Source organism: Alosa sapidissima, chromosome 2, assembly GCF_018492685.1.
Source record: "Alosa sapidissima isolate fAloSap1 chromosome 2, fAloSap1.pri, whole genome shotgun sequence".
In the NCBI taxonomy this organism is placed as follows: Eukaryota; Metazoa; Chordata; class Actinopteri; order Clupeiformes; family Clupeidae; genus Alosa; species Alosa sapidissima.
The window spans coordinates 16,223,040-16,250,816 of record NC_055958.1 but is presented as its reverse complement, the minus strand read 5'-3'; the positions used below and the strand labels follow the sequence as shown (position 1 = coordinate 16,250,816).

Genomic DNA, 27,777 nt, shown 5'->3' with positions numbered 1-27,777 from the left:
CAGTGCACATTTTGCGGTGAAAATGTTCCACCTTTTAAAATCAACCATCAATTAGACAACAGAATCAGTAAGGTACCAGTTTTGTTTCATTGTACCAGGCCTACTGTATGTCAAAAGCAGGCTTGGATGAAGCTGGGAAGGATTAAACACACGGTTTCCACACCGCGGTAATCAACCGTGATAATTATGATATTTGAAAAGAAAACGGTAATTGTTATCGTCAACATTTTTATCGCGGTTTACATTATACCGGTAATCGTTACATCCCTAATGGACAATATGCAGAAACTCTGGTTCAACTGCAAAAAGCAAACAGCTAAGACATGTCCTTGTGTTTGGAAATGATTGGTACTGAATTTGAATTGGGGGGAAAGATCTAAGAGAAAAATCAAAGCCTGACAAGATTCACTCAACATTTTAACTGTGAGAATTTTTTTTTCTACTTGCCCCGTGCCTCGCAGTGCACCGGAAAACACTCACAACCAGCCAAGACAACTGGAACAAATGAAATAACATTAACGAGGCATCACACTCCACTGCCTCCACTGGCTACTGAAGAAAAACAAAACGTGCAAGGGAAGGCTCCGTGTCGACTTTGGGGCTCTTGGCGCTGTCTAGCATTTCCGCATGCTGACATCGGTTCAGGAACAACATGCCACAGCAGTCTGACCTGCTAACACTGACAGAGCTCCCGAGACTCACGCTACCAAAACACCCTAAGGCTCGGTGGATGGTCTGCTTATTTTCCCCGCCTAAACTAAATTCCTAACTATTCTGTGCTCTGCACTGCCTCTGAAAATATCCGCTACACTTTCAACATCCAGCAATTATGAGTATTCTGTGCCTCGTGTCGGCAAGAAGTGGTAGCACTTGCTTTTTGAGGCCTATCGCCACCACACTGCAGGGAGACTGTGCCACACAAGAAGACTGAAGTACTACACTTCCCATAAACACTCTGGAGAAAGTCTCACAGGAGCCCCCTCCTTTACAGAGCTTTACAGAGAGGAGAGACCAGTTGTATTTGTAGTGTTTTTGTTTCTTTCGTTTGTTTCTGGAGTGGCCTGGACTCATAGCCTTTGCCTGGACTCGTGGCTGTAGCCGCCTGGGGAGCCTCGGCTGCGGTGGGGTTTGTACGTGTCCTGATAAGGGTCCTGGTAGTCCTCCTCCACCAGCGGGTAGTTGTCCCGGCTCTGCTGCGACTCGGATGACAGGCGGTTGCGGTTCTTCCTCGCCCGCTCGTTATTGTGGTAGTTCTCGTCGGCCGTCATCAGGCTACGTTTTTCGGCAGGGGATAGCTCCCCCATGTGATTGCTCTGCTTATTCTTCTGGCCCTGTTGATGGATAGATTGCAAAGTCAGTTTTTAAAAGTCCACCAGACTAGTATCCACTGAAAACAATTACAAATGTATCTAAAAATGCACCAATGCTTTCCATGCTTTCCAGTCCACTTACAATATACACGTTATTAAGATATAAAGATATATTAAGACAAGAAAATATTCAGGATATTGTGTTCTGCTGAGTTACAGCAGCACTCTTAGCGGCATTAAACAGTCATTCAGATCTGTCTGCTCTGTGCACAGTGCCAACAATGCTATGGTGCTATAGCCTGCATGAAAGATGGAAAATACAGGCCATAACAACATAAAATTGACAACTGGAAAACCAGCCATACATCTCCAGATCTTCAGGTACAATATACCACCAACTGTGGAGCTTTGTGAACCATTAGGAAACTAGCCTGACGAAAACATACCTGCAGCCCAGAGGGATATGGAGAGAGAGCCGTGGATCCCAGGTTCCTTCCCAGTATGGGGTTGAGCGGGGTGCTGAGAGACGTGTGCGTCGCACGCCAGTACGCCTCCAGGTACTCGGCCAGGTGTTCACAGGCATCCTCCAGCTGATTCTCGTCCAAAATGATGTCAAACATTTCCTGAGGGGTGACACACACCGACGAGGAGAGTGAGTCATGACATTCTTGGTTTCTGAGGGGTAACGGGCGAAGAGGGAAGTGGGTGTGTGGGAAACGCACCGGGGGACACTGTGCCAGCTTGTCTGCCGCCACCAGCTGAACGTTCAAGTGCTTGCTCTGGGACTTCCCACGTGACTTGATCAACCGTTGCAACACCTGCGGCGCATGAGCAAGCACACATGCACACACACACACACACACACACACACACACACACACACACACCCATAATAAGAGTTTCAGTGGTATCAGTCATATGAATTAATACTACAGAACAAAATAATGAAAAATAATTCATTTGTACAAAGATCTGTAATTGTCATTACGTGAGCTTGATTGCATATGAATGTGTTGGACCATCATTTTTTTTCTATCAATTATGTCTGATTTTCCAGAAGGGGGAAGCAATAATGAATGGACAGTAACAGAGGAGGGACACTATCTGTCGATGCCGCTGTAAATAGTTGCCAGTGGATTTGTCGGATGCAATCCACTCTTACCTTGGGAGAGGATACTTTGACATGGACAATGATGGGTGCTAAGGAGGTTTTAATGAGCTGTGCCGGATGGTTGATTGTGTCCGCATCGAGCACCACCAGCTGCAAGGACCGGGCCAGCTCGAAAATCCGCTCAATCTCGCTCTGCACCTCGGCTGTGGAGGACATGAGAGAGAAGTCGGCATGTCAACACTGCGTCACTCGGACGGGTCAAGAAAAAAATCAAACAGCTGCAGAGGTCAGCGCTCTGACGGGAGAGTGTAAATGCTAAGGAATAGAGCGCTAATACCCGTGAGAAAAAACACATCAACACTGAAATCCCAACATACAGTGTGGTGTGGCATACAGCACAGCCTCAATGCTTTACAGTTCTAACCAGGAGAACATCATACCCAAGCTGGATCTGGTGTTGGATCTCTCGATGATGGCCCTCTTGCTAGGATTGTTGAGCACAGATCTTTTGGCCAGAGATATATCTGCAGTCACTCTTGTGATGGATATCCTGTTATGAGAAAGGTGGTAAAATGACTGTACATCCTCTGAACAAAATACAGTACAACAGATAATGCAACAACCGCCAAACAAGACAGGCCTTAGATCACCAGAAAAGAGAAGGTGGTAGGAGAAAAGCATAGAAGCAGGCAGACTAGGATGACGCACATGTTAAATTAAAACGCACACATGCATGTGTTATGGGCTTTTGAAAAATGGACTTCTCTTGTACCATTCAAAGTCATCATTTATCCCCATAACTGCAATGACAACACCCGTCCCAGCATTCACACTGTGCATGAGTCCTACGAGCTGCCTCTCAGCCACAACATGCAAGGTGTGACCCTCCTCACCTGCCGTCAAACCTGTGCTTCAGGAAGTCAAAGAGTGCTTTCTGCATCATGTCAGTCACCTGCTCGCAAGGCATCCCAGGGAAAGGCAGAGGAGCAGACGAGGGGAGCGTAAGAGAGGACAAGAGGAGGACATGCTCAACATGAGAGAGGACAGTCAGAGAGGAGGACCGTCCGGCAATTGTAGTACTTAAACAAGGTCTATAACTAAGCAGATGCTGGAGAGAGGAAGAAGTAAGACTGTATTTGAGACTCATTTCTATGACTCCTGTTGCCTCATTCATTTGGTTTCAGTGTTTGATGCAAGTTGACTGGAAGTTTTCACTGGAAGATAATTAGGCTTAAGTAGATGATACTCAAGACTTTTTGAGCAATGTTAATGTGCAATGCAGTGTTCCTGAATATTGTGATTTTGGCACATTGCTTGCTACTGATATTGAAATACCACTGATGATGAAAACATTTTTCTGAACAACTCATCAAATTGTCATGATCATCCAATTAGAACACACGGAACCGATGATGTGGTTGGTTGCCCAGCAACATTGCTTAAAAGGTTGCCCCATGAATCATCACCTTTTAACATTTCAGGTGTAAAATGGGTTACATGAATGGCTTCGCTGTTTTTTCTACAGACAAATACTATTTGTATTTTTGTCACACATTACTTAGATTACGATAATTTCCACAAAAATGTAGAATTTAAGTTATTTCATAAATGCCATTTAATCAATTCTGCTTTTGATTAAAGAGTATAGTGATGAGCAAACACATTCAATATCATAGTCGTTTTACAGTAATCCCTCATAACAGTTTTTTCATGTATTGACTGCCATTTGCTTCTTGTATGTTACCATTAATAAAACAATTGATGGTAAATAAGTGAAATTCCCTCTGCTGAAATATTTTACAGCAATATCAGACTAGACAAACAGTGAATGATTTCAGAGAGCTCTCTATGTGGTATTATGTCTTCTTTACATGAATAGAGTATTGATGTTGATCATTCATATGTTGCACATTCATTTCCCAGGTGTCATAGACCCCATGTCACTAGAACATACACAAATCTGCAGGATTAAGCTCACACTCCTGCTCTGCACTTGCCGAGCTATGAACCACCCTTTTATTTGCACGCAGATGATTGGTGTATCTAGTCTCACATTGACTTCTCAGATGCTTTGTCGCCTTCTCCCTGTTTCTAATTTGAAACCACGCTCCACTTTTGAGACTGACGTGGTGTACCCAGAAGGTTGTTGCCTTGACAACACCGCGCAGAGATGAGGACCGTGATTCTGTGACTATTTCAGCTTCTCCTCACCTCATAATCAAAGTCCCCTTCCCCCTCCAAATGCCGGGGGAGAGACGATCCCTTTCCCCCCCTGTATCAATAACCCATATCCATGTGTATGACTGGTAGGGAGCACCACTGTTTCACAACAGTGTCCAGAACTGAAGGGGGAGCAATGGCTCTCTTGTCAGTTCTGCCCCCCCCCCCCCTCTGCCTGCTTCATTCATATTGTGAGCTCGTAAACAGTGCAGTAATGAGGGATATAAGACGTGGTGGGCAAGTGCTATTGGAACCTGGAGTTCATTGATATCATGTGCTGATATATCGTAACGTCAGCTATTACCAACCGTCCCGTATTTCCAACCTTTTACATGTATGTGTCACTTAATATTTATTTTATACAAACCAAGACGGCGGATTCCTAAAGAAACGCAAGCACCCACACCATAAGTGTATCTAAATTATCTATGTACCAAAAATTACATTTTACCGGGACTTGAAGAGCTGTAAACAGTGTTGTAAGGCTGCGTGTACAAATCCGCTTGGAGCTCCAGTGGAATTTTGATTTACGACGAGAATTCTCGTGCTAACCATTGATGTGCCTTGATAAAGGTTGGGAATAGGCACCCACCAGCCCAGCACTAAACTCAGAGCGTGGTAAACAAAATCGGATATTTCAGGCAATAAAAAGCCCCGGTAAGAACCAAACTAGATTTTGTTCAAATCTACACACCTACATGTATAGCTACTGAAAATGTAAGGTTCATTTAACAAATGTTATTTTGAAGTATTAAAAAACATAATTGTTTTAGAATTTTCGAACAAAATGGTTGGCAATTAGCACGTTTACAATACTGTTCATAAAGTGTGTAACGGGACAAAACGGCATTGTGGTTAAATAAATTATTAAAGAAATGAATGTTGATGATAACATACCTCATAACCTTTGAGAGAGGGACCCACTAAGACCACCGGCCTCATGGAGGGAACAACGTCATAGGGAGGAATGTGTTCTGCCTGTCAAAACAACAACAACAACAACAACAACAACAACAAAAGAAAACAATGTTATCCAGAGTGTTACCCCAAACTCCAAACCAACTTTGTCAGTGGCATTCGCTAAGCAGGAGGATGCTGGTTGTGACCCATTTCCTCTGAATTTTACATAGACATGGGAATATGCAGAGGAAATAGCCGGGTGATTGCCCCTTTGTGCAGACGGCAGCATCGTGCTCACACTATACTGCTGATGAACAGGGGTGCTGGGTCGCTTAGAGCACAGTAATGTGTCTACTGAGAAATGAAATCAATAGTCAATGGGCAGCCCTGCTTCATTTAACAGTGGACGTAATTTGTCAAAAAAAAATTCACCTTTAACTTGGGTATTAGATGTTGCCTGCTATTTTAAGTAACACAAATTATCTTCATCATCTACTGTACAAACTAAGCTTAAATGTCAATACACCATCACCCTGTGACTCCTATTAGAAATATTGATAGAGCAGTTGGGTTTGGCTCTATTTGTTAAGCCAAGGCAAAAGACACAGTACACAGGATAAATGTTATACAGTCACAAAACAGAAAAACAAAACAAACAGCAACAACCATAAAAAGTAACAGAGTGACCACTTACCACTTTCTGCTTCTGTTTTCCTATGGAAAGAAGAAACATGTTGAAAGAACTATACAGTCTTGAATCATCATTTACATACATTATATAATTATATTTACAATAGATACTTCTATACATACTGCAATACATTAATAGGTCAATTAATGAAATGTTCTAAACTACTGCATTTCAAACACCCATATGTAAGAGAAGGTGATGGTTTCAATCATAACTTGTTTCAGGGAATGTAACAAAGCTTATAAGAATTCCTATATGGAACTAATATGAACACATACAGATACGGTCAAAACAAACAAGGTGTTTGTATTCTTCCTGACTAGTTCAGGTGTAAGAGCAGATTTCACAGAAGATGTTTTTCTCTACTGTGAGGCTGTATTATAAATCAAAGTGGTCTGTGTTCTCTGCTGAATGGGAGGAGAACACTGACGATAACGAGGCATGAGAATAAATGAAATAGACTCCACCTCAACTCTTCTCAGATGTGGGCAGTTCAGACAAGCTTAATTAATATGATCCTGCTTGACAGGGTTCACAGCCACAGATCATTTGTAACATTGAAAATGCCCATAAAAAGAGCCTAACCCAAAAAGAACACTTATGATGGATAGCACTTAAAGGTCTATCACAGTTTTTTTTTTTTCATTCTTGCAACTTGTATTTAACTAGAACTTAAATTGAGGGCATCATCTCTCATTGACTGGTTTCTTTCCAGCTGTGTTTTTAAAGTGGGTCAGCTCCGAAAGGCATTCACCCCCTCTCTTTCTCTCTCTAGCTCTCTCTCTCTCTCTCACCCCGGCTGAGGCTGACACGCAAGAGTTTACCTGCTGAGGGAGGGTTGGGTTTGAAAGTGCCCGAGACCATCTCCCCCAGACTGGAGGAGGAATTCCCACTGGTCTTACTGCAAGCACAGCACAGAGGACAAAAGGAGAGGGAGTGGCGTTAACGAGGTAGACAGCACCATATATCAAACCTGACAAAAAAGCAGGCGACTCCACTCGGGCTGGCCACCGCAGAATATAAATTACGCTGTGAAACAGGGGTAACAAAGTGTCTAACAAACACAACGCCACTTGTCCTGGACTCAATGCGAGAAATGTCTGATACCAATAACTGAGACTGTCCTTTTTCATATGATCTTATTGAAGCGATTGCTTTGGTGCCAGCAGTTTACTGTGTGTGTGTGTGTGTGTGTAGTGTGTGTGTGGGTAGGTGGGGGCAGTGTGCTGTAAGTATGTAGAGGATGTGTGTTGGAGAAGATCCTGAAGACAATGTGCTGTGTATGTAGGGAGGGGGGGCAGTGTGCAGCAAGTATGTAGAGGAGGCTTACTGTAGCAAGCAGTGTGCTGTATGTATGTGAGGTGATGAATGAATCACCTTTGAATGAATGTCCATGTTACTACTGACTCTGAATAATGACTAGATCGTCTAGGTATTTTTAACAGGTCTAGGTGTGGTCTAGGTGTTTCTAACAGAGTGAATAAACAAGACAAATATTATCTGTATGAAAATAATTTTTTTCAATAAATGAAATGGAAAAAAAATCAAATAAACTTAATTCAAATGGTAAATAGGACCATATTAGAATGAATGGCAATAATGAGCATTAGACCGACGTGGCAACCATTTTAGACCATTTTGTAGTTGAGGCCGGTTAGGTGTGACTGAGTTGTGGGGAATTCTTGCAGAAACAGTGCAGGTGGAGATGGAGGGCTTGAGGCCCAGGTGGTGGTCACTCAAAGGGAGGGCTTGAGGCTCAAGTGGTAGTCACTCACCCGCTAAAGCGTCCTCTCTTCTGCTCCTGCTGGAGACGAATGTTCTCCAGTTTGAGGGGGCTGGGGATGAAGCCGATGTCACAGCCCTCCTTCACCAGACGACCTATCCACCAGTCATTGTTGTATTTCTGCAAAGCGGGACCGGTGATGGATTAAAACATTACTAGACAGAATGTGACAAAATACCCTTAGTATATAATGGAATACTCTAGTATATACTACTGAATGGTAAGCTATCAAATCAAATCAAGGTCATGAGTGAAATACTATAAGTGTGACAATGATGTACTACATTTCCTTGATTGCTTTTGTTTCTAAAATATATTTTTATAAATAAAACCACTGATGACAAAGTGTTTATTTTCACTCTAAGCAGACAAAGACAAACACACAAGTACTTATAGTTTTAAGTAGGTAGTAGTCCAGTGACTTAGTACCTCTTTGATATGGAGGAAGTCCTTGGTATCAAATGAAATGGCAGTTCCAGCCACTGGGACATCCTCATCCAGAGCTCCACAGTAGCTGACATTGGTCTTCACTGCAAAAGCAACTGCTTTCGCCTGAATTTATAAATATATTTATATATATATATATTTATATTTATATATAAACATACATATATGTATTTAGACATATAGTATATATTAGCTTTGACATTTGGTGGTTATGAAATTGCAGAATAGTTTGAGTGACTTTATAAGAACCCAATGGCCCTTACATGGTGGAAAAACTACAAATATTGGCAAACAGTAATATACCATCTAAACCTCTGACTCCTGCTGGAAAAAGGTAGAGTTAGCCACTGAGCAGAATGAGGATAGAGTTTTAGAAGTGTGTAAATAGAGTTTGAACGAGGAGCATCTGTATGGAGTTTGAATGAGGAGCGTCTGTGTGAAGTGTGAATGAAGAGTGAGTGTCTGTATAGAGTTTGATTGAGGAGCGTCTGTGTGGAGTTCCTCCCCCTCAGGCTCACCTTGGCCCTCTCCAGCTGCTGTGCGGCCTGCTGCTCACGCTCCTGCCGCCCGCCCTCCCGCTCCTCGTCCAGAGACACATCCGAGTCCGACGGCCTGCTAGTGTACGAATCAGCGGAACCCTGCGGGAAGATGGAACGCAGGGCGGGGTTACGCCACGCGCGCACCATGTCAGTCACCTCAAGTCACAAACACACAGTGCGCATGGAGTGTGAGTCCAGGGAGCCCAGCGCTGACCAGCATGCAGTGACCTTGCGTTGTATCCAATTGTCAAATAACATGAAATGACATCTCAACTCATGACATAAGGCTGCTCTTTATAAGGGCAGTCAGACTAAATGCATGATACCTATCTGAGATGAACCAAATACACTGGGGCAAGATAAGCTGCACACGGATGCCTGGAGGACAGAGCAGAATATAATTTTATCCAAAGCAGATTAAATGAACCTTTGCACATACTCTGGGTAACTTGTTCATTATACAGTTTGTGGGAGCACCATCACAGACTGATGCCAAACTATTTGAGCATTGCACAATATCATGCTGTTAAATGATCACTTCCACTGTCATTCAACATTAAAAACTCAGAACTCAGCTTAGATGAGCTCTCTTCATCAGCATACAAAAATGCATCTTTAAAGTTGAACTAATGTAAAGAGAACGTCCTCTAAGAACTGCTGCCTGCATTGTGTGGGTTTTTTGAGACCAGGTGACATAGCGGTCTGCGGCTGTAGAACTTGCGCGACTGTAACGTGTATGAATGCAGGTGCAGAAGAGGAGATGGAATGAGGAATGAGGCCAGGGCTGAGCGGTAATCAAAGCAGCTCTGATTAAAGCTGCAAATCCCAGGACGCACTTCCAACATAGACAGAAAGGTTTGGAGGTCAGCAGAAAGTAGTCTCCGAAGTAGAATTTTTTTTAAAAGGCCCAAGACTTGATCTAATGTGCATGCATGTGTATGTAAATGTAATGCAATGTAAATGTTAATGTAAATGTATTGTGAATGTGATGAAGATGGAGGATGATTAGACAAAACTCTGGAGAGAACACTGCTGATGGATGCTCTAAGAATTCTTGAAGATCATAAGCTAAACTAGATTTATTTTAGTACCTTCAATTGTGCATTCAATTCAATGCGGTTCAATTTGATTGGTTTAAAATAACGTAAAATATCAGATATTAAAGTAATGTGAAATATCAACAGATATTAACTGTGAACCTTCTGCACAGTAAACATTAAACACAGTGCTCATCAATAAACTAGCGTTTTACTTATTAATATTTTTTTCACAGTTGTATCAAACCCAACTCAGTTTGGTAGCTTAAAATACTGTAAGTCATTATAAAATATGTCTATGCAAATAACATGAACAGTTATTGTCTATTGAAAACCTTCTGCAAACATCACACAAATCATCTAGAGGAGGAACTGAATGATGCAGTATCTGCAGAGGTTCCTCTGAGCCTTTGAATGATGCATGGAGATGGATGGGGTAAAGCACTGACTTCAAACAGAGCTCCTTTTTACAGGTGAAGAGAACCACTAAATGCAAAATCAAACAGGGCTTTGAAGCCACTATCAAAAGGTTCCATATGAAACAGTTGCGTCATCAACCTTGTAAGAGAATGAAACACATAGAATGGCAATACATGAATCTAAGTAGAAATTCACCTTGTAATGCCCTCTCAGGTTAGACACATGAGCCCTTCCTTTCTTTCTTTCTTTCTGTCCCTCATTCTCCCTCTCTCTCTCTTGCTCTCTCATACAACACACACACACACACACACACACACACACACACACACACACACATTATTTTACTCAAATAATGGCAATAACATCTACATCACATTTTCATGCCTGTCACAGAGGTTTCCAAGGTGGATGACTCCTCAGTGCGTGTGGCATGGGAAACTGGAGTGTGCTTGAGTGGTTGATCACAGTGGTGTAAGGAACCCAACGCCACTGATGCAGCCATTATCTCCATAAACCCAAAGCACAAGGGCCCGCAGAATTCTTACTGCTTTCCAGATTGTGATTTTTACCAAAAAAAAAAAAAAAATGGCACTCAGCTAGTTAGCCCGGAGGCTAGTTCCTCATACATTAAGAAAGATTCATTGGAGTATTTTCCCCCCATATCTGAGCAAATTAAGAAGGCAGTATTACAGTATTACACCATGGAATATATCACTCTGAGGTACCCTTCATTCATCTACTAAAATATTAACACTCAACTCTAATGTTTCATTTGAGCGCTGGGCAAACTGAGACCATATGTGTGACAAGGTTCTAACTCGCTGTTTCATGGATACTAAAATAGCTGTACGTGGCGCAAACCCTGAAGACAATTTCTCTCTCTTTCTCTCTATCGCTCTCTCGCTCTCTCTGCGGGGGTGGGCTGACTCGTTCTCCTCTTGGCAGAACAAGTGTCTGATGTCATTACTATCACACGAGCTGCAAGAGCCATCTCCCACCTTCCCTTATTAGCAAATGACTGGCTGGCTACTGGGAGACAGCACCTGCAGTCCTGCGCTACGCCCACTCACCCCTCAAGAGAACAGAGAGGGAGAGAGTGGTGGGAGGAGGGGGGAGAGAAGGGGTTAAAAAGAAGAAGAAAAACGACAGAGACTGAGGAGAGAGAAAAGATGAGGCGAGACTGGCTAGTTCTGAATCTGCCCCACTGAATCAGTGACATGTAATGCAACATCAGTATACACAGTACGATGATTACAGCATAACCTCATTACCCCCATTACCCAGTGAAACAGAAAGTAGCTTTCATTTCATAATGAACAAAAATAAATGAACACGCTGAACAAGCATTGGTCACTGAACGAGGGTTTGATTAAACGGAAATAAGGAAATGAAAGGTGGTACGTTTTGGGTGACCACGGGACCTACTGATTGACAACCCAGATGAGGAAGACAGCGCAGATCTCTACAGGTCAAACAGTAGGGCACACAGGGATGAGGAAAAGAAGTGGGGATCTCCGGTGTGGCCTTCTAAGACGGCAAGAACACAAACCCCAGGCGGCCATGTCTAAATGTCACCACTCCCCACCTGACGTGAGGCCCCAGCATCCCCTGTAGCCTCCTTAAGACGACAAGCTATTTCAGGCATCGCACTCAGCTGCAGCAGCTTGGCTAGATTATAGCCCATTGTCTCTCACAGTAGACAGTACTCTACAATAAGCCTCTCTAGGGGATGCAAAGAGCAAGGCCAAGGCTGTGGTTTCAGTTCCGATCAAAACATATCATGGGTGGTGTGGGTAGTACCTTTGTCATGTGTTTTGGATGGAAGTCTAGTGACTACATGTGAACGTGATGCTATCTGGTCTTATAGAAGTCAGACCCTGTTAATAAGATCGTTGATTCTGACTCATCTGGGGTTTTTGTTATGAATGACACAGTATGCCATCTGTGGGAGGTAGAAGCTGAACAGCAAACAGAGGGAAACTGAAAATAGACGAGAGGAAGGCCAAGGGAAACAGAATGTGTCATTCTAGTTTACTGTCACGGCTGCATGCTTCTCCTTCCACATGGCTTCCACTGGACATGAAACACTCATGAAACAGCGGAGCACCAATCAGAACATGATTTATTTGATTGTTTTTTTTAAAAAAAGGTCTGAATATGTATAGGACTGGATCATCTATTGATGTTGAAATGTGAGTGTTAGCACGCATTATGGACTGAGGCAGCAAGATGGCCAAAGCGTTGGGCTCTGCAGGGCCTTGTTAAGGCACTGACTGGCCGGCTAGCTCATCAGTGTGAGCTGCCAGTCATCATTGCTGGCCCACTACCAGTACCCGCACAGTGGTGTACACAGAGGTGTAATCAGCCATTGATTACAGCCATGTAATCTCCATACATCAGGGCTGCATGAAGCCCTGTTGAGTGAGGTGGGCCAGCCGAGAATGACCACTGGTGACACACTTAATGACAAGCGACAAATTCATCTCTCTCACTGTGAAATGAATGTATTTGTCATGTCTTGGTGTCACGGGTACGCTGGCAACTACGCGGCTCCGTCCTGCATCTATTGTCTTTTGTTATGTGTCAATGAGAATGTCTTATATGTGGAGCGCTTTGGGTTGCACTCTGTGCATGTTAAATGCGCTATACAAATAAAACTGACTTGACTTAACTTGACTATGGTACTCTAGTACGTTCTCTGTACAGTGCATGGTTCTCTCTCTCTCTCTCTCTGGTTATCTGCACTTGTGCTAGGCTAATGCTTACATAATAGGGAGCCTCAAAGCACAATTACAGGGGATACAAATGTATTCTTAATGTATTAATAATGTATTCTTTTATATGGTTACATGGCACAGTTCAAAAAGTTTACCATGGGAGATATAGCTACATTATCTTATTAGCAGTACATCTCTGGGCTGTGTGGTTGGCTTACTGTGTAAATGCATGCAGGCCTACATTCACAGTTATATGATATGATGTGAACTGACTGAGTTTGCTAATGCAATTGCCTTATGTTCTACAGGGTGCACATATCTATTGTCCTTCCCAGTGCATAGCTGATACGTTGTAGTAGCCCCTGGGTTGCATACACTTGCACATAGAGGCTGTGAACATGTTTGTAAAATATAACAATGTGCATTCACCCTATATTTCTGTAAATAATGCAGTCCACTGTCAATCTTAAAACATTTCGTTTTATGTTATAAGTGACAAGGAGAAACAAAGAATGTTGTCTTGTGGCTGGTTGACTTAAGCTTCACACATGGACAGCACATCTGGTATGAGAAAAAACAACATCTACGCTACCAAAATAGCTGCTGGGTTGTCAACCCAGATATTTCCTCCATTTTTATCACAGGAAATCACATTCAGTAAGCATCAACCTGGCCTATCATAATCACCTTATCTTAAGTAATGTTCTGTGTATTTAATGGTTAGTCCCACAGGGCAATTATGATCTCTGAACCCCATATGGTTGTCTCCATGTGTCCATATGTGCACAGATGGTTCTGATGGCAGAGGGATGCTTCTAGCCTGTGGGAAGTCCTTTAGATCCCAGATAATTTCTCGTATAGCTCAAATCCCTCTCCACTCAGAGAATAAATCATATGCATGCATAGCTCCCTAATCATTACAACAGAACCTATGTACAGTATTAGACATTCATGTGTTTATACTGCATCTCAATATCAGGATGATGATCAATGGAGACAACAGGTAGACATAGCAATTTCAAGTATCTATCATAAGACCACTGATCTCCTTCTATCAAACACACACAACTTCACTCATTACCTTTGCTACAGATACAACCGTACAATCCTTGAATGCTATGCTTTTGCGCCTCTACAGAAAATCAGCCCCAAATGACATCAAAGCTGATATTACTTCCTCTGTCACAAAGGTAAGTTCTGAAGGAGTATCTCAGAATTCCACTGTGCCACCATACCAATCTGTGCCCATGCGGGTACCATGGCTCACCTTGCCCCTTTGGCCCACTGGCATCTGACGTGAATCACTGAAGCAGGCATCTGAAGTAGACCACTCTGGAGCTCAAACGCTTGTGTGCTCAAAGAAAGTACTCCAGGGATCTGAATGCTAGTCCAGAAAAATGCTCATACCATAACTATTCACTTTTCAACAACCACAGAGTGGACATCCAATACCGCATAATACATACTGTACATAGCCTATAGTATAATAATCCAGTTCTGTTCAATTCAACGTAAATATTTTAAGCGATAATGACTCCCTCATTCATTGTGCCTTCAAAACAAATGCCTTAATTGACGTATGCATTCAGGAAAGTGTAGGGGCACGTCTGGCTTCACAACACATTCCAATACGAATGAAATTGAGCACTAAATAAAGAAGTTTAGCCACAACAGATTTCCTGTTTTCATTTCACAGAATTAGTCAGTTCACAGAATTCATTCAAAGCAACCACAGGCTTTATGAATCACCATCTATCCTCCCCCCACTCATCTTGGCAACCTCCTGCGCCCGACTGAGAGGCCGGTCTGCTGTTGGCAACAAGGGACTCAGGTTTTTTTTTTTCAAATCATTATTGTTATTGGTAGCACAGCAGCAAGAATCTCTCTCTCTCTCTCTTTCTTTCTCTCTCTCAAACACACACACACACACACACACACACACAAGAGCCCTTACATAGTCCTCCATCAGCCAATCACTCCACTTTGTAATGCATTACAGCCATTGGCCAGCTGGTGCGCTTCCATCGAGCAATGCCGACTCGGCAGTACTCCGAAGGGGGGTGTGTATGGGGACGCAGGGAGCTGGACAGAATTGTTTGCACAGCAGATGACAGTGGCTTTCACCTCAGCCTGACACCGCCAGCTTGTTTCCTCGGCTGGCTGCTCAATTTACGTACCGACCCTTCACAATTTTGGAGGCTGGATACGGGCTCCAACAGCTGCCTGGGCTGCTTTCAAACAACTGCACTTGTAGCTGGCTGTGCTACATGTTGATCCAACTGGGTGCAGTACACAGACCTACAGTAGGCTACAGTAGAATTTGGTCACAAAACACAAAAATACACAATCTGACAGTAACAGCAAGTACATCAAGACAACAAAATGATCGCTCTAGCTTCATTACCAGTAATGATTCACCTTTGAGCAACTGATTGACTCTTTGTGCTTTGTAGCATTTTTTAGTTTGGACTGGCAATTATTTAAACAGCCACAATATACATTTCCCACCAGTAAAGGATTTGTTACATGGTAAAGGTTCACCCAGGTTTTCTATGCAGATCCTTTCCCAAACAAGCCTCACTGTAAAGCAGACCCCTTTCATAGGTAATTCAGTAATGCCGCGTACCTCCCCTCAGGCAGAGTTGTAACCGGGCCTCATTCTGAGCAGCATTAGAGTGGGAGAGTTGGGAATTTTCTAAGCCCAGAACAGCATACATACAGTTCAATCACATATCATTTCCACCATCTATAATGTGTGTGGAGCTATGAAAAACGCGATGGAACTGAACTGAACATGTTTTTCTTTCTTTCTTTTTGTTAAAATCAGAATCCAACTCTGTGCACACGCACACCCATGTGGTACAGGCCACCTCTCTGGTTGTAGTCTTCTTTACTTATCACCACTCCCCTTCCTCCATCTTCCCCTCCACCACAGATGCTCTCGAGAGCCCATGCTGTCCACTCTGCTATGATGTCACCAGGAGCCTGGCCGCAGTCCGGCCATATGGAGGAACTGGGCCGAGCTTCGCCACTAGGTCCTCTTCCTTTCCTGTCTCTTGCAGTGTCATTGTCCAAAGCTAGTTTGCATACAGTGCAAAGCTGCCCTGCCAGCTGAGAGTCACACAAAAGATTGGTGACCGCAATATTTTGAATTCCAATGTTTTATAAGGAAATATTCTAAACGTAGTGCCCTCACACTCATTTATTTGAATGGAATCAGTGAACACATCCCTTCTCCAAATGTTTATTATTCCAAAGTATTTGGCAATTTGGGATTGGTGACCTGGAGAAGGATGGGTACACCGGACCAGGTGCTAACCACATATACACAATATCAAACAAACATTAATGCAATGGCAATTATGCTATTTTGCATTTACATGAAAAGCTAAGGTAAAGGTAACTGATTTTCACTAGACAAGAAGGTAACATCCCTCCCTAACAACATACCTAACAACCCTCCCACACCACAGTGAGAGTGGCTCTCTCACTCTTGCATGCCTGTGTGTATGTACACAACCCCCCCCCCCCCAACCAAGAGAGCTTTTATGTCTGTGAAAAACATGCTTACAAAGGGTAGCTTGACACCATATGATGCATGGTGGTCCTGTGAATATCAGTTTGCTCTGCAAAACACTCCCTTCCCATTATCATCCAAAGACTGTGCCACAACCAGTTCATCATGAGCTTCTTTGAGCTTATGGCACGGGCAGTCGGTTTATGGTAGGACACATCATGGAGGGGAAGTGAGAGAGAACATTTAGGATACAAGATCATAAATTCAAGGGCTACTTCAAAATAACTGAAAGGCTATTGAAATAATACACATCATATTTCATTGCTTTGAAAATGAACAAATGCATCCTAAATGGACTTCATAAAAACGAATAAAAATGTGCTTTAGGAAACGTTCTTCTGGCATTCAAAAACCTATTTGGAACCATATATGCAATATGCAATTCAAAGGGGCTCACTCGGGGAGACAGATAAGAAATAATTTTCGCTGACAAAATGGAATGAATGTAGAACATTTGCGCTTCTCACTCGGCCGTGAAGCATTGTCCCAGTGGTCAAGAAAATCACTTTACGTCCTTATCATGATCCGTTTAGCGGCGAAGGAGCCCTCCCACTGATATGTATAACAGGTATTAATGGCTTCATTAAAATACAAAATCCATAATGCAAAAGCAAAATAAGAGGGAAACGGATGCGCTTGACAAAAAGTGTCATTCTGCAGTCGATGGCATCAGCGTTGTGGTGGCGAGAGTCAGGTTCAATTACAGAGAGCGTGACTGGAGCAGCATCCCTCACATAAATGGAGGATACCCATGTAACCAGTCATAAGGGGATTAATAAAAACTCACAGACGACAGAGTCACCCAATGAGTCGGTTAGCCCATCATTCCGTCAAATAGGAGTTAATGACAAATGCAAAGAGCACTGCCATTTCTGCTGCTGGAGAGACAGCTAAGAAAAACACAGAGTGACACTAGAGCACTCTGTCTTCAGCCTCGTATAGTGGCCTCCAGGCCCATTAGCATGTCACCCCCCCCCGGCTAACGTTAGCCTTCCAACACGACCGCTGGGCGGCTCTCTAGATTAGTCACACGATGAAATGTCACTGAGGCAAAGTGTAGTTAAAAAAAAAAAAAAGACGCAGAAAAAACAAGAATACATCTGATGTTGGTAGCAAAAAAAGACAGTAGAACCTGTTGCTTGGAAGCAGAAAAAAAAGACTAAAATGAACCAGACTAAAGTTCAAACCCTGACACAACTTTACTGGTGAGATCTACAAAATTAATAAAAAATTATACTCACTCTCTAATGATAGGATATGATGGGTTATGTTAAGACATGAATAATAAAGCAAACAGTTTAAAATCAGATCAGGACATCCTGCAGACAAAAGTGAATCTGTCTTCCTCAAATGACTGGCCTGAACACACAGACACATAACAAAGCCACTCGCCATTTGTTGAGGCCTTATCTGCCAGGCGTTGAGAGGTTGGGCTTGAGTGTGTCACACCACACTCTGGCCTTATCGCGTACGACGCCAGGCTGCGCTTGGCTCCCTGCCTTATCCAGTCCCACTGGGCATGACGCAGCCCAGACGCACTGGGCAGTGGCGGCCTGCCCTCTTCGGAAGTCTTTGAAGAAACCCAACCCAGCCCATCCACGGCCAACTACCAACCACCGTCTGAGCTCGCCCCCGAGCCCTGGATAAGCATGGGCATGCATCTATCTAGTGTGGTACGGAATGGCATACCAACAATGACTCAGAGATCCATCAGATAAAAAAAAGAGACGATAAAACTGATGGAGAAGTAGTCTGTGCCAACTTTGTGTAAGTGTTGACAGTGGTTCTACAATTGAGTATACAGAGATACAGCTTTGGTTGATAGGGACTCTCACTATGTAGGTTTGAGGGTCACTGTTTAAGGATACTGGAGTGTCCTCATCCTGATCGTCTTCCCTTTTTTATTACAAACTGAAAGTCAGTCCTGATAGTAGATAAATGACTGGTATTTTGTCCTTTTTATTAATGCTTCATGAAAACTAAGAAAATGTTCCCTGTTTGTGTGGCCTTTCTGTGCCCTGTGAGTGTAATGTGAGTGATCGACATTAGTTTGTGTCCCCTGTGACAGGCGATGGTGGCTGACGCTATACTGCTTTTGCTGAACTTAGAGAAAGAGACCTCATCCATCATGCAGTGAGTGTTACTTGATGTGAAGCATCGCAAAGCAGAACAGCAGCACTTCTCCCCAGTCTAAAAACAAACATCTCACACCAAGTTCTTCCACCAAATGAAGAAGATAAATGCCTTTTTATAACACTAAATCTTTATCTAAATCTGAAAATGGGTTGTATATAAAAAACAGTTCCACCATCTGCATTGTTTTGATAACATTGTTGGGGTAGACATACCACAAAATAACCCAATGTATGTGTTACACCACTTGATACCTACAAATGTGTTGAAATGAGACGTTTAAAGGGTGCTTAAATTACATGGAACTCATGAACACATTTTCACACAGGCCTAGGCTCAAAGATCTGTTGGAATGAGTAGAAAGAGACTTGCCACAGAACCATAAACGCTGGAACCACATTATGAATGGTCCCATATACTTAGCTCATGCATCAACTAACTGATTATTAAAAAGGTGGGAGAGAGGAAATGTTTATGGTTGTGTGACACTGAAGCAGGTTAATTTATCTTAAAGTAACAACATCTCTTCTAATTATAACAATCCATCGTAAGACAGTTTCTCATATATGGCATGTGGCACAAATTATGAAGTGAGATGAATATCTGTAGTGTGTTCCATCCCTTATCAGTGAGCAGTCCTCCTGGTGGGTATGCAGGACAAGTGTCTTTGCCAAACTAAGCTGGGAAGAGACAAAAAAGGCAGTGTACACCTGACACTCCCTTAAATAGACTTCCATCTCTGGGCTTTGAAGAAAGCAGTAGACTCACAATGGAGACGCTGCTTTCAGTGCGGGCAGCTCTTTCTTTGAAAGTGTCCTGGTGGCAAAATAAAGAGCCTGACTGCACTGGAACTAAGGATAAATGAAAACTGGGGGGTTAAACCGTGTATATTCCATCGTTACATCTTCAAATACTTCATCAAATTCTTCCAGATTTCTCAATTTCTTCTCTGGTTTTTGAATTGGTCTATCTGAGTTGGTCTATGTGAAGAAATGGTCTCCAGAAATACAAGCAGAGGTCCACTGCCAGCGACAGCCGATAAGTCCACACAGGAATGTGAAGAGGTCAGAGACGTTTTAGGGAAAGCAACAAACCAGAATTATTCTAACAAGCATTTTGTTTTCTCACTTCATTGCATACAGAGTAAACCAAAATTATTATTATTAATACAAAACTCACTTCTCATCATCATAATCAAATTCCCTACCATCAGTCTGCTGTTAAAATAAACTAATATTTCTAGCACGTGTGCTGAGTGATTTTTTTTTCCACTTTTGTCTGTCTCTTAAATGATGTAGTAACACCACCTGATCACAGAAGTACATTTTGACCTAAGAAAGGCTCATTGGAGATGAGGTAAGCCTCTTCAGCGCCAGTCCTTCTGCAGCCATGCCATCTAATTGGCTCTGTAAGCACTCTCTCTTCCTCCGCTGATCCTACACAAAACTCTCGCCCCGATAGCCATCAATAGGAAACAATATACATCAATACAACAGCGGGCTACTCAACGCCACCAGAGAGGAGAGACCAGCCTGTCCGAAGTGTGTCATTAGGCCTAGAAGGCATCAGATTTCAGGGCTATCTCAGTGGTTCGTCAGAACCAGAAAACATCTGAGGTCTTCTGAAACCTGGAGAAAGCACTGGATGTGGATAATATAGCACTGACTCCTCCTGGTTGATCAAGCCTGCGTTGCCATGCATTATTCCGCATAAGCAAGAGGTGGCACATGTGTATTGTCCCTTTAAAACGACACAACTCCCTTTTCCATTCCACATAAGAGAGAGCTACATAATGATACATTAAGCTAAATACAGCCTTTCAAAAGGGGCAGGCACTGCGAAAAAAGACCACCACCACACCAAACACCACCACCGTCTCCACCAAGTACACAGCCGCACGCATCGTCACCAACAGGCTAATAAACAAACAGAGCCAACAGCCTGCGCTCACAACAACAGGGTGAGATACAGGAGCCAGCTCTCCTCCCCCGATGCCTCGGGAACGCAGCTTGGAGCGGAGGGAGAGAGGGAGCGAGTGCACTGGAGAGACAAACGGAAGGCTGGAGAGAGGGATGGAGAACTTGGTGTGGGTAACAGTGATATACTTCAACATGCCTGTGCGCAAACAGACATACACACACACACACACACACACACTCACTCTTGCCATCTCTGCCTCCCTCCCTCCCTCCCTCCCTCCCTCTCTCTTTCTACCACTATACCAGTCAAAGCCCCTGAGTACAATCACAATCTCTACTCAAGTCTGGAGTCTGTATGTACATATGTCTGTTGACCTGCTCTAGGATTTCATCACATTTCATAAAGTCGCATCTTGTCTAGTCAGTGAACAAAATGAAACAACAAAATAACATAAAACGACCTAACAAAAACCCCACAACAGCCAATAATGGTACAACTGTCATCCACCCAAGACAAGCCGTTTCCACTCACCCCCTCCGAGTCTTCAAATCCATGCAGGTACAAATTTTCGTACATGGAGGTTTGATATTCCCAAAAGGCGTCTCTTCAGGAATCAATAAAGATGGGTGGAGGATGGGAATGCTGCCGTAGCAAAGTGAGAGGAGTCAGTCCCTGCTGACCAACCCCCTTCCCACCACCTTCACCACAGGGACACCCCTCCAAGAGCAGAAGGCAAAGCGGAACACAAAGAACAGGGGGTGGGGGGGGGGGGGGGTGTATAAAAACAAACAAACAAACAAACAAAACAATCAACCAAAAAAGGTTTTTATCTTCAGGTTCGTGGTGTTGCCGTTTGGCTGCTGTGCTGCGCCTGCCTGTTGCCCAGTCTGGAGTGCGCTGACCGTTCACATGGCACGGCGGCAACGGCGGTGTTGTCTGCGCGCGTCTCTCTCCAGATGCGGCTGCTGCTGCTGCTGGTCTGCCCGTGGCGCCTTATCAGCTGCCTCCAAATACGGAGCAGGAGAGAATCCTTCCTCAGTCAAAGGCTGCCCATGACAGGGGCGGTGATGTGCCACTGCTGATTGGCTGGCTCAGAGAGGGTAGCATCTCCTCGGCTGTGAATGGGCGGAGGAGGGGAGGGAGGCGGGTCCTGAATAATTTTCTTACCACCACATTTCTTCTCTACACCATCATATGTAGGATTGGTCTGTATTTCAGGCATTCAGGTGAATTTGTGTTTTGATTTTGTCTAATCCAAATATGATCTCCAGCTCTTGCTCACATTTAGCCTGCAGCAAACAGAGCATCATGTGCAGGCATACTGTATGTAGATGTACTGTATTAGGACATGGCCAAAACTTCCTTTCAAAGACAATCATATGTTTCACAAGCTCAATCATAAAAGCAGACTCCCTTCCTCCCTCCAACACAAACACACACACACACACACACACACACACACACACACACACACACACACACACACACACACACACACACACAGATAGATAGATAGATAGATAGATAGATAGATAGATACTTTATTGATCCCCAGGGGAAATTCAAGATATGTCTGTGCCATCCTACCTCTAGCCTGAACCCATCATCACACAATGAAACATAAATACGAGCGTGTCCTGGGATTATTGACCTGCTGCTGAAGCTTGGACACAATGGAGCTGGGATGTACCAGTACTTCTCCGCGTGCTGAGCTCCCTGAGCCTGGCCATAAAACAAACCTCCTCCTTTCTCTGGACCCGCCAGAGACAGAGAGCGATGAAGAGAGAACAAGAATAAGAGACAAGAGAATGAAGAGAGGTGAGTCCTCACATTCACAGGTCTGTTAGCTACATCTTTAACCAAAGAAATGGGTAAAACAGCACCACAACATGAAGGGATATTGTGTTTCCATCACCAATCCATGTATGCTTGTGCACAAGGGCAAACATTTGGTCATCACAGCTGATTCTGTACACAATTAACTTCAAAGAAAGAATAAAAATATGAAATACCAAAAATGAACTATTACTCATATGACCACATTTGCACAGAGAAAAACAAAAAAACATGTCTATATTGTCCCACTAGCGCCCTCTGCGGGCAAATGCAGGATACAACCTCGTCTCAGTCACAGATGCAATTTTGTATCCAAGGAAAGACATGTCCAAGAAATTGGTGGAAATCCACCATAATATGCAATATTATGATGCCCAGACAAACTATGAGAACAGGAATCAAACACATTTCGTCTGTTTTTAAATTCTCACAGCAACTGCTATATCTGCCTAAGTCCATCATTCAAGATGTATGTAGGGATTGGTGGAGTATCCTATAATTACAGTTCATTGCTCAGCTCAGGTTGAAATGGTTGAAACCATCAGGTGATCACAAATTCTAATGCAATGCTAATGTTATTAAGCCCACATTTAAACAGTATCATAGCACAGGCAGCAGAGAGCACTAGAGCACCATCTCAAGGTTTTATGCATGACCAACTCCTCGATTACTTGTCTTTCCTGACGTATCAATGATTAAAGTAGACAAGGAAGAGACAGATATTATACTGCACTTGAGATGGGCAGCACTAAACAGCGGAACAAACATTTCTGCTCGGTTTGCAAGCTTTGCACATTTGCTAGCAAGTGCAACATGCTTTTACGTAACATGCCTTAGGACAGACAAAACCCCAGGAAAGAGACATACTGTATTTATGTTGCTGTTAACAACCTCCACAGCCTGCAGCCTCTCTCTCTTTGTCTGACTCAGAAGTCTTTCTCAGCTGTAGATCAATATATATGTGAACAAATCAATTAGATCACTAATCAATGACAGAAACAACTAGACCTGGAAAAGTGAGGGGAAAGGGAATATCCAACCAACATAACATAAGAGTGGTGTAGTCTGTGATACGCAGGACTACGCAGTATACCCACTTAAAAAGCATCACCATCTCAATATACCCACTTAAAATAGGCAAGGATACGTATTAACATTTGGGGTTGATCACAGTATCAGCTACAGCTAACTAGACTACACCATTGACATAACACTCATTTATTTACATGATTTTAATAAGATTCTGGCAGTAAAATTTACTGTAGAAGTGCAATACACTAAAATATAGAGCTCATGCATTTCGTTGGCTTTGTACTTGTACTCTGCACAATGACAATAAAGTTTAATTTAATCTAATCTAATCACAATTTAAACTTTCTGAGAAGTGATTTTGTCATTACAGATATTTTACTTCAACAGATGAGTGAGTGGCTGGTTATGAATGCACCACCTCAGAGTCATTCCTCCAACAGACCAGCATGCCTTTTACTGACATAATTAATGGTGGCAAAGAGCAATCTGTTGGACCACTGGAGAGGATTTTGTGCCTCGACTTCAGCACCAGTGTGGCACTATGACCTACATCAAGGGATTAACCATGTAAATCAGCTGTTGATAATCAGTACCGTTAGAGTAAGAGGACCAGCATTGTTGAACACAACACAATTTTTTAACTATTCATTCTAGAGGCATAAAGCGGCAAGTCATTTTTCAGCTCGGCTAACCCAAAATGAGAGTCTGTTCTGATTTAATTAATCAGATTGCTCAGGCAATTAATACACGCCAACTGTCTAGCGGTCACCACGGGACACTAGCGAAATGGACATTGCTGTAAGTTTCCAGTTCGGCACCATTCTGGAGAGACAAGGAGCCGCTGAGGCAGCAGGCTGAAGCCCATCCATTTTGTCTGACATGATCACTGACTGGTCTCATTTTGATTGAATAGGATGGGTTAACACTGTGATAAGGAGGGGTGGTAAATAAATAAATAAAGCAAAACCATTTTGTTTTGTTATCACAACCCTATTTCATCAACCTGAGCAACTCAGCTGTGGCCTACTGGTTAACGCTTCGGACTTGTAACCGGAGGGTTGCCGGTTCTAACCCCGACCAGTAGGCACGGCTGAAGTGCCCTTGAGCAAGGCACCTAACCACTCACTGCTCCTCAAGCGCCACTGTTGTTGAAGGCAGCTCACTACGTCGGGATTAGTGTGTGCTTCACCTCACTGTGTGTTCACTGTGTGCTGAGTGTGTTTCACTAATTCACGGATTGGGATAAATGCAGAGGGGGTATCCACCATAGTGACAAAATCCACATTTCTATATCAGCCTGTACCACTATGGGCTGGTATGTGCCTTGAATCGCATGGAAAGGTATAGTAACCGACAACCACAAAAAACCTAGGCTTACACCTTGGTAACCCATGGCAACTTATTTGTTTGTTTTGGGGTGTCCGATAACAGAGTGATCTCTGAAGCCGGGGAACTGATGATGACAATGATTTCATAAGGCGGAAACATTAGTATTTGTCACCGTACTGGATGGAGTCTTTGCTCCTGGCAGCAGCTAGGGCTGCGTGCACTTTATCAATTATGCATGGCCAGCGCCGGATCTGAGGCAGCCGGCGAGAGTGCAGTCCACTGATGTCCCTCATCGACGCAAATCAAGGCAATCGAGCCCCCCGCCTCACTCCTTCTTACCCCAGGCCCCATCTTGCTATTATTATGTTGCTGATTTCTGCTAATGTTATGTGGAGAGGTCCACACAGTGATTCAAAGCGACTCCTCCATACAAAATGTTTTCTCCAATTATCAGTCTAACACTTCAGTGCCTGGTATTATGCATTTGTCTGAACATTTTCAGTGGCATTTGTGAGACGAGACAGCCTCTCCTTTAAACAGCTCTTTGAGAGGAACTAGAGGTCGGATTATTCTTGTTCTTGGAAGACCACTGTCGAGCCTTTTTAATGGCTGGTGAGATGTACTGGTACAGAAGGTTAATTTGAGCATGGAACTTTTTTATGTAAGACTTTGAGAAATAACACTCCGTGAACTCTTCAGCACAACACCCACATGTACTCAATGTACTAAAAACTTCTGACACAAGCAAATAGAATTGAAATGTTAGAATTTTCATGCTTGTTGATTGGCTGCTGTGTGAAATCTCCTACCTATAGCACTAGGAATGTAACACCTACCTATAGCACTAAGAATTTAACATCTCTCCTGTGTAGCCTATGAAAAGATGAAGTTCTTAGTGTTTGTGCAACATGGCTGTTTCACCTATCGGAGGATGAGGTTCTTAGTGTTTGTGTAACATGGCTATTTTACCTGTCGGAGGATGAAGCTAGTGGAGGTGGTGCTGCCGTCGGACCTCTTCAGGCGGCTGCGGCGAGAGTAGGTCCCTCGGTTTACCTGCAGAGGAACCACGGGACATAAATCACTCCAATTCCCCCCCCTCTTTCTTGCTGACAGGACAAGGGCACCTTCAACCCCCCCCCCCCCCACACACACACACACACACACACCAGCCCCTCCGCCAAAAATAGGAGCCGTGGTCGGCTGTGAGCATAGATGCATCCTGCATTGTACAGTGTGTGCAGTTTACATCTGTAATGTATATTGTATATTGACTGGGAATTATTTGGTGTTATATAATGTATATTGACAGTCTATAATTACATTTAGGCCAGTAAATGTTTGGAATGTTACAGTTTATAATGGCTCACATATCCAGGTCATGCATTGATGAATGTCAAATTATTTAACTCGTATAAATAACTGAGCATTGTCATTACATTCCTAAGCTCCTGTGAGGCTGCCTGGAGCATACTTTATCTTGTTTGTAAGTGGCTTGGTAGAGAGTACCAACATGTCAAATGAATGATGCAAGTAATAAAATAAAACATGGTCCACTCAACACATGTTGTCATAGCATAACACTGACTAAAGGCTACTACTGTTACTGTAAACCTGCATGTGAATGTCCGTTGTCCAGCTGCAGCAGTCTGTGGGAAGAAGGCCTTTAACTGGGCCGCTGACTAAGTTAAACTGGCAGAGAGCTCAGTGTGAGGGATACAGTACGCCACTGCACATCATCATCTGAACGCAGCCTGACATCCCATAACATCCCAGTGACACCGTGCCCTCTCTCAGCCCCTCTGGTCCAAGAGGGGCACTGTGTTTAGCCTCAGGCGAACAGAGAGAGAGATGGCCGCACTGCAGTTTGCTGATCATTGTTTCCCCCCTGCTGTTGCATATTTTCAAGTATTCAGACTGCTCTTTACAATTATTGAATTAATGACAGTACATACAGTACTTCCACAACAAGCCAAGTACCCATGGGAAACAACAAGGGGGTCACCAACTCAGATTACAAAACAGGGACTAACTAATTGGGTCAGTCCTTCTCTTTACTTTTGATTTAGAAGATTTAGAATAGCAGTAGCCTACTAATGATTCTATATAGTCATTCACACAAATGAGTGAAGCACATACATTTTTACAGCGCGCATGTTATTCTTTTAGGTGTGTTGTAAGGTGATGAAGTCGATGTTTTAGACTGTGGCCACACTGTAAGCTATCTTGCATACAATTTCATCAAATACGAAGGGGGTACTTGAAAAACAGTCTAACTGTGCGAAGTGCAGAAAATAAACAAATAAATAAATAAAAGTGTAATAATGTCACTGTATAATACAGGCAGTTTACAGGTGACTTATGCCAATTTTCCAAATGCACTTCAGCGCTGATAACGGGAAAGCATGAGATAAAGAAAATCATAGCAGGTATAAAATGTCTCATTGCATTGTCTTCTGGCAAAAGCATTTCGTGCAGAGCACCTCGGTCCGTTACCGTCTGTGTCCGTGTGCAATTCGTGCACCTACCTGAAACATAGGCTTCTGGACTCCATCACCTATCCCGTGGCGGGTGTAAATATGTCGGGACATCTCCGCAAGTTCATCGGTCCACGGAGGGGGCTGCCTCTCTGTGCCGGTCCACTCTGGGTACGCTATTGTCTGCTCCAGTTTGACTCGAGTCTTTGCGTCTGAGGAGACTGAGGATAAAATAATAATAATCGTTTGTCTTGCGGTCGCAGAGTTGGGGTCTTCGGATAACCACCAAGCTACCTACGCA

The 27,777-nt window shown here is 43.3% G+C and overlaps 1 protein-coding gene across 3 annotated transcripts; it reads right to left on the bottom strand.

The window, feature by feature from the left end:
* Positions 1-195: 195 nt before the first annotated feature.
* Positions 196-27,777, bottom strand: cacnb4a (calcium channel, voltage-dependent, beta 4a subunit). Of its 3 annotated transcripts, XM_042084676.1 has the most exons (14): positions 27,528-27,777; positions 25,972-26,055; positions 8,981-9,100; positions 8,445-8,567; positions 8,008-8,135; positions 7,057-7,133; positions 6,236-6,255; positions 5,539-5,619; positions 3,315-3,373; positions 2,862-2,971; positions 2,473-2,624; positions 2,033-2,128; positions 1,757-1,933; positions 196-1,331 (listed from the first exon to the last, which is right to left on the bottom strand). In XM_042084676.1, the coding sequence occupies exons 1-14, from the start codon at positions 27,588-27,590 to the stop codon at positions 1,068-1,070; spliced, it is 1,554 nt and encodes a 517-aa protein (XP_041940610.1). In that variant the 5' UTR covers positions 27,591-27,777; the 3' UTR covers positions 196-1,067. The 3 variants fall into 3 exon arrangements, with proteins under 3 accessions (XP_041940610.1, XP_041940611.1, XP_041940613.1); XM_042084677.1 differs by lacking the exon at positions 7,057-7,133 and having other exon boundaries at positions 6,236-6,254; XM_042084679.1 differs by lacking the exons at positions 25,972-26,055; positions 27,528-27,777 and adding an exon at positions 21,337-21,798.

What these genes read in the sequence shown, in the direction of transcription:
- cacnb4a (XM_042084676.1), bottom strand. Translation starts at nt 27,590, where the DNA reads ATGTCCCGACATATTTACACCCGCCACGGGATAGGTGATGGAGTCCAG. An exon ending in ACTTCCTCCATATCAAAGAG is followed by an intron (nt 8,136 to 8,444) that starts GTACTAAGTCAC and finishes CCCGCTTTGCAG; the next exon opens with AAATACAACAATGACTGGTG. An exon ending in GAAAACAGAAGCAGAAAGTG is followed by an intron (nt 5,620 to 6,235) that starts GTAAGTGGTCAC and finishes TTGTTTTGACAG; the next exon opens with GCAGAACACATTCCTCCCTA.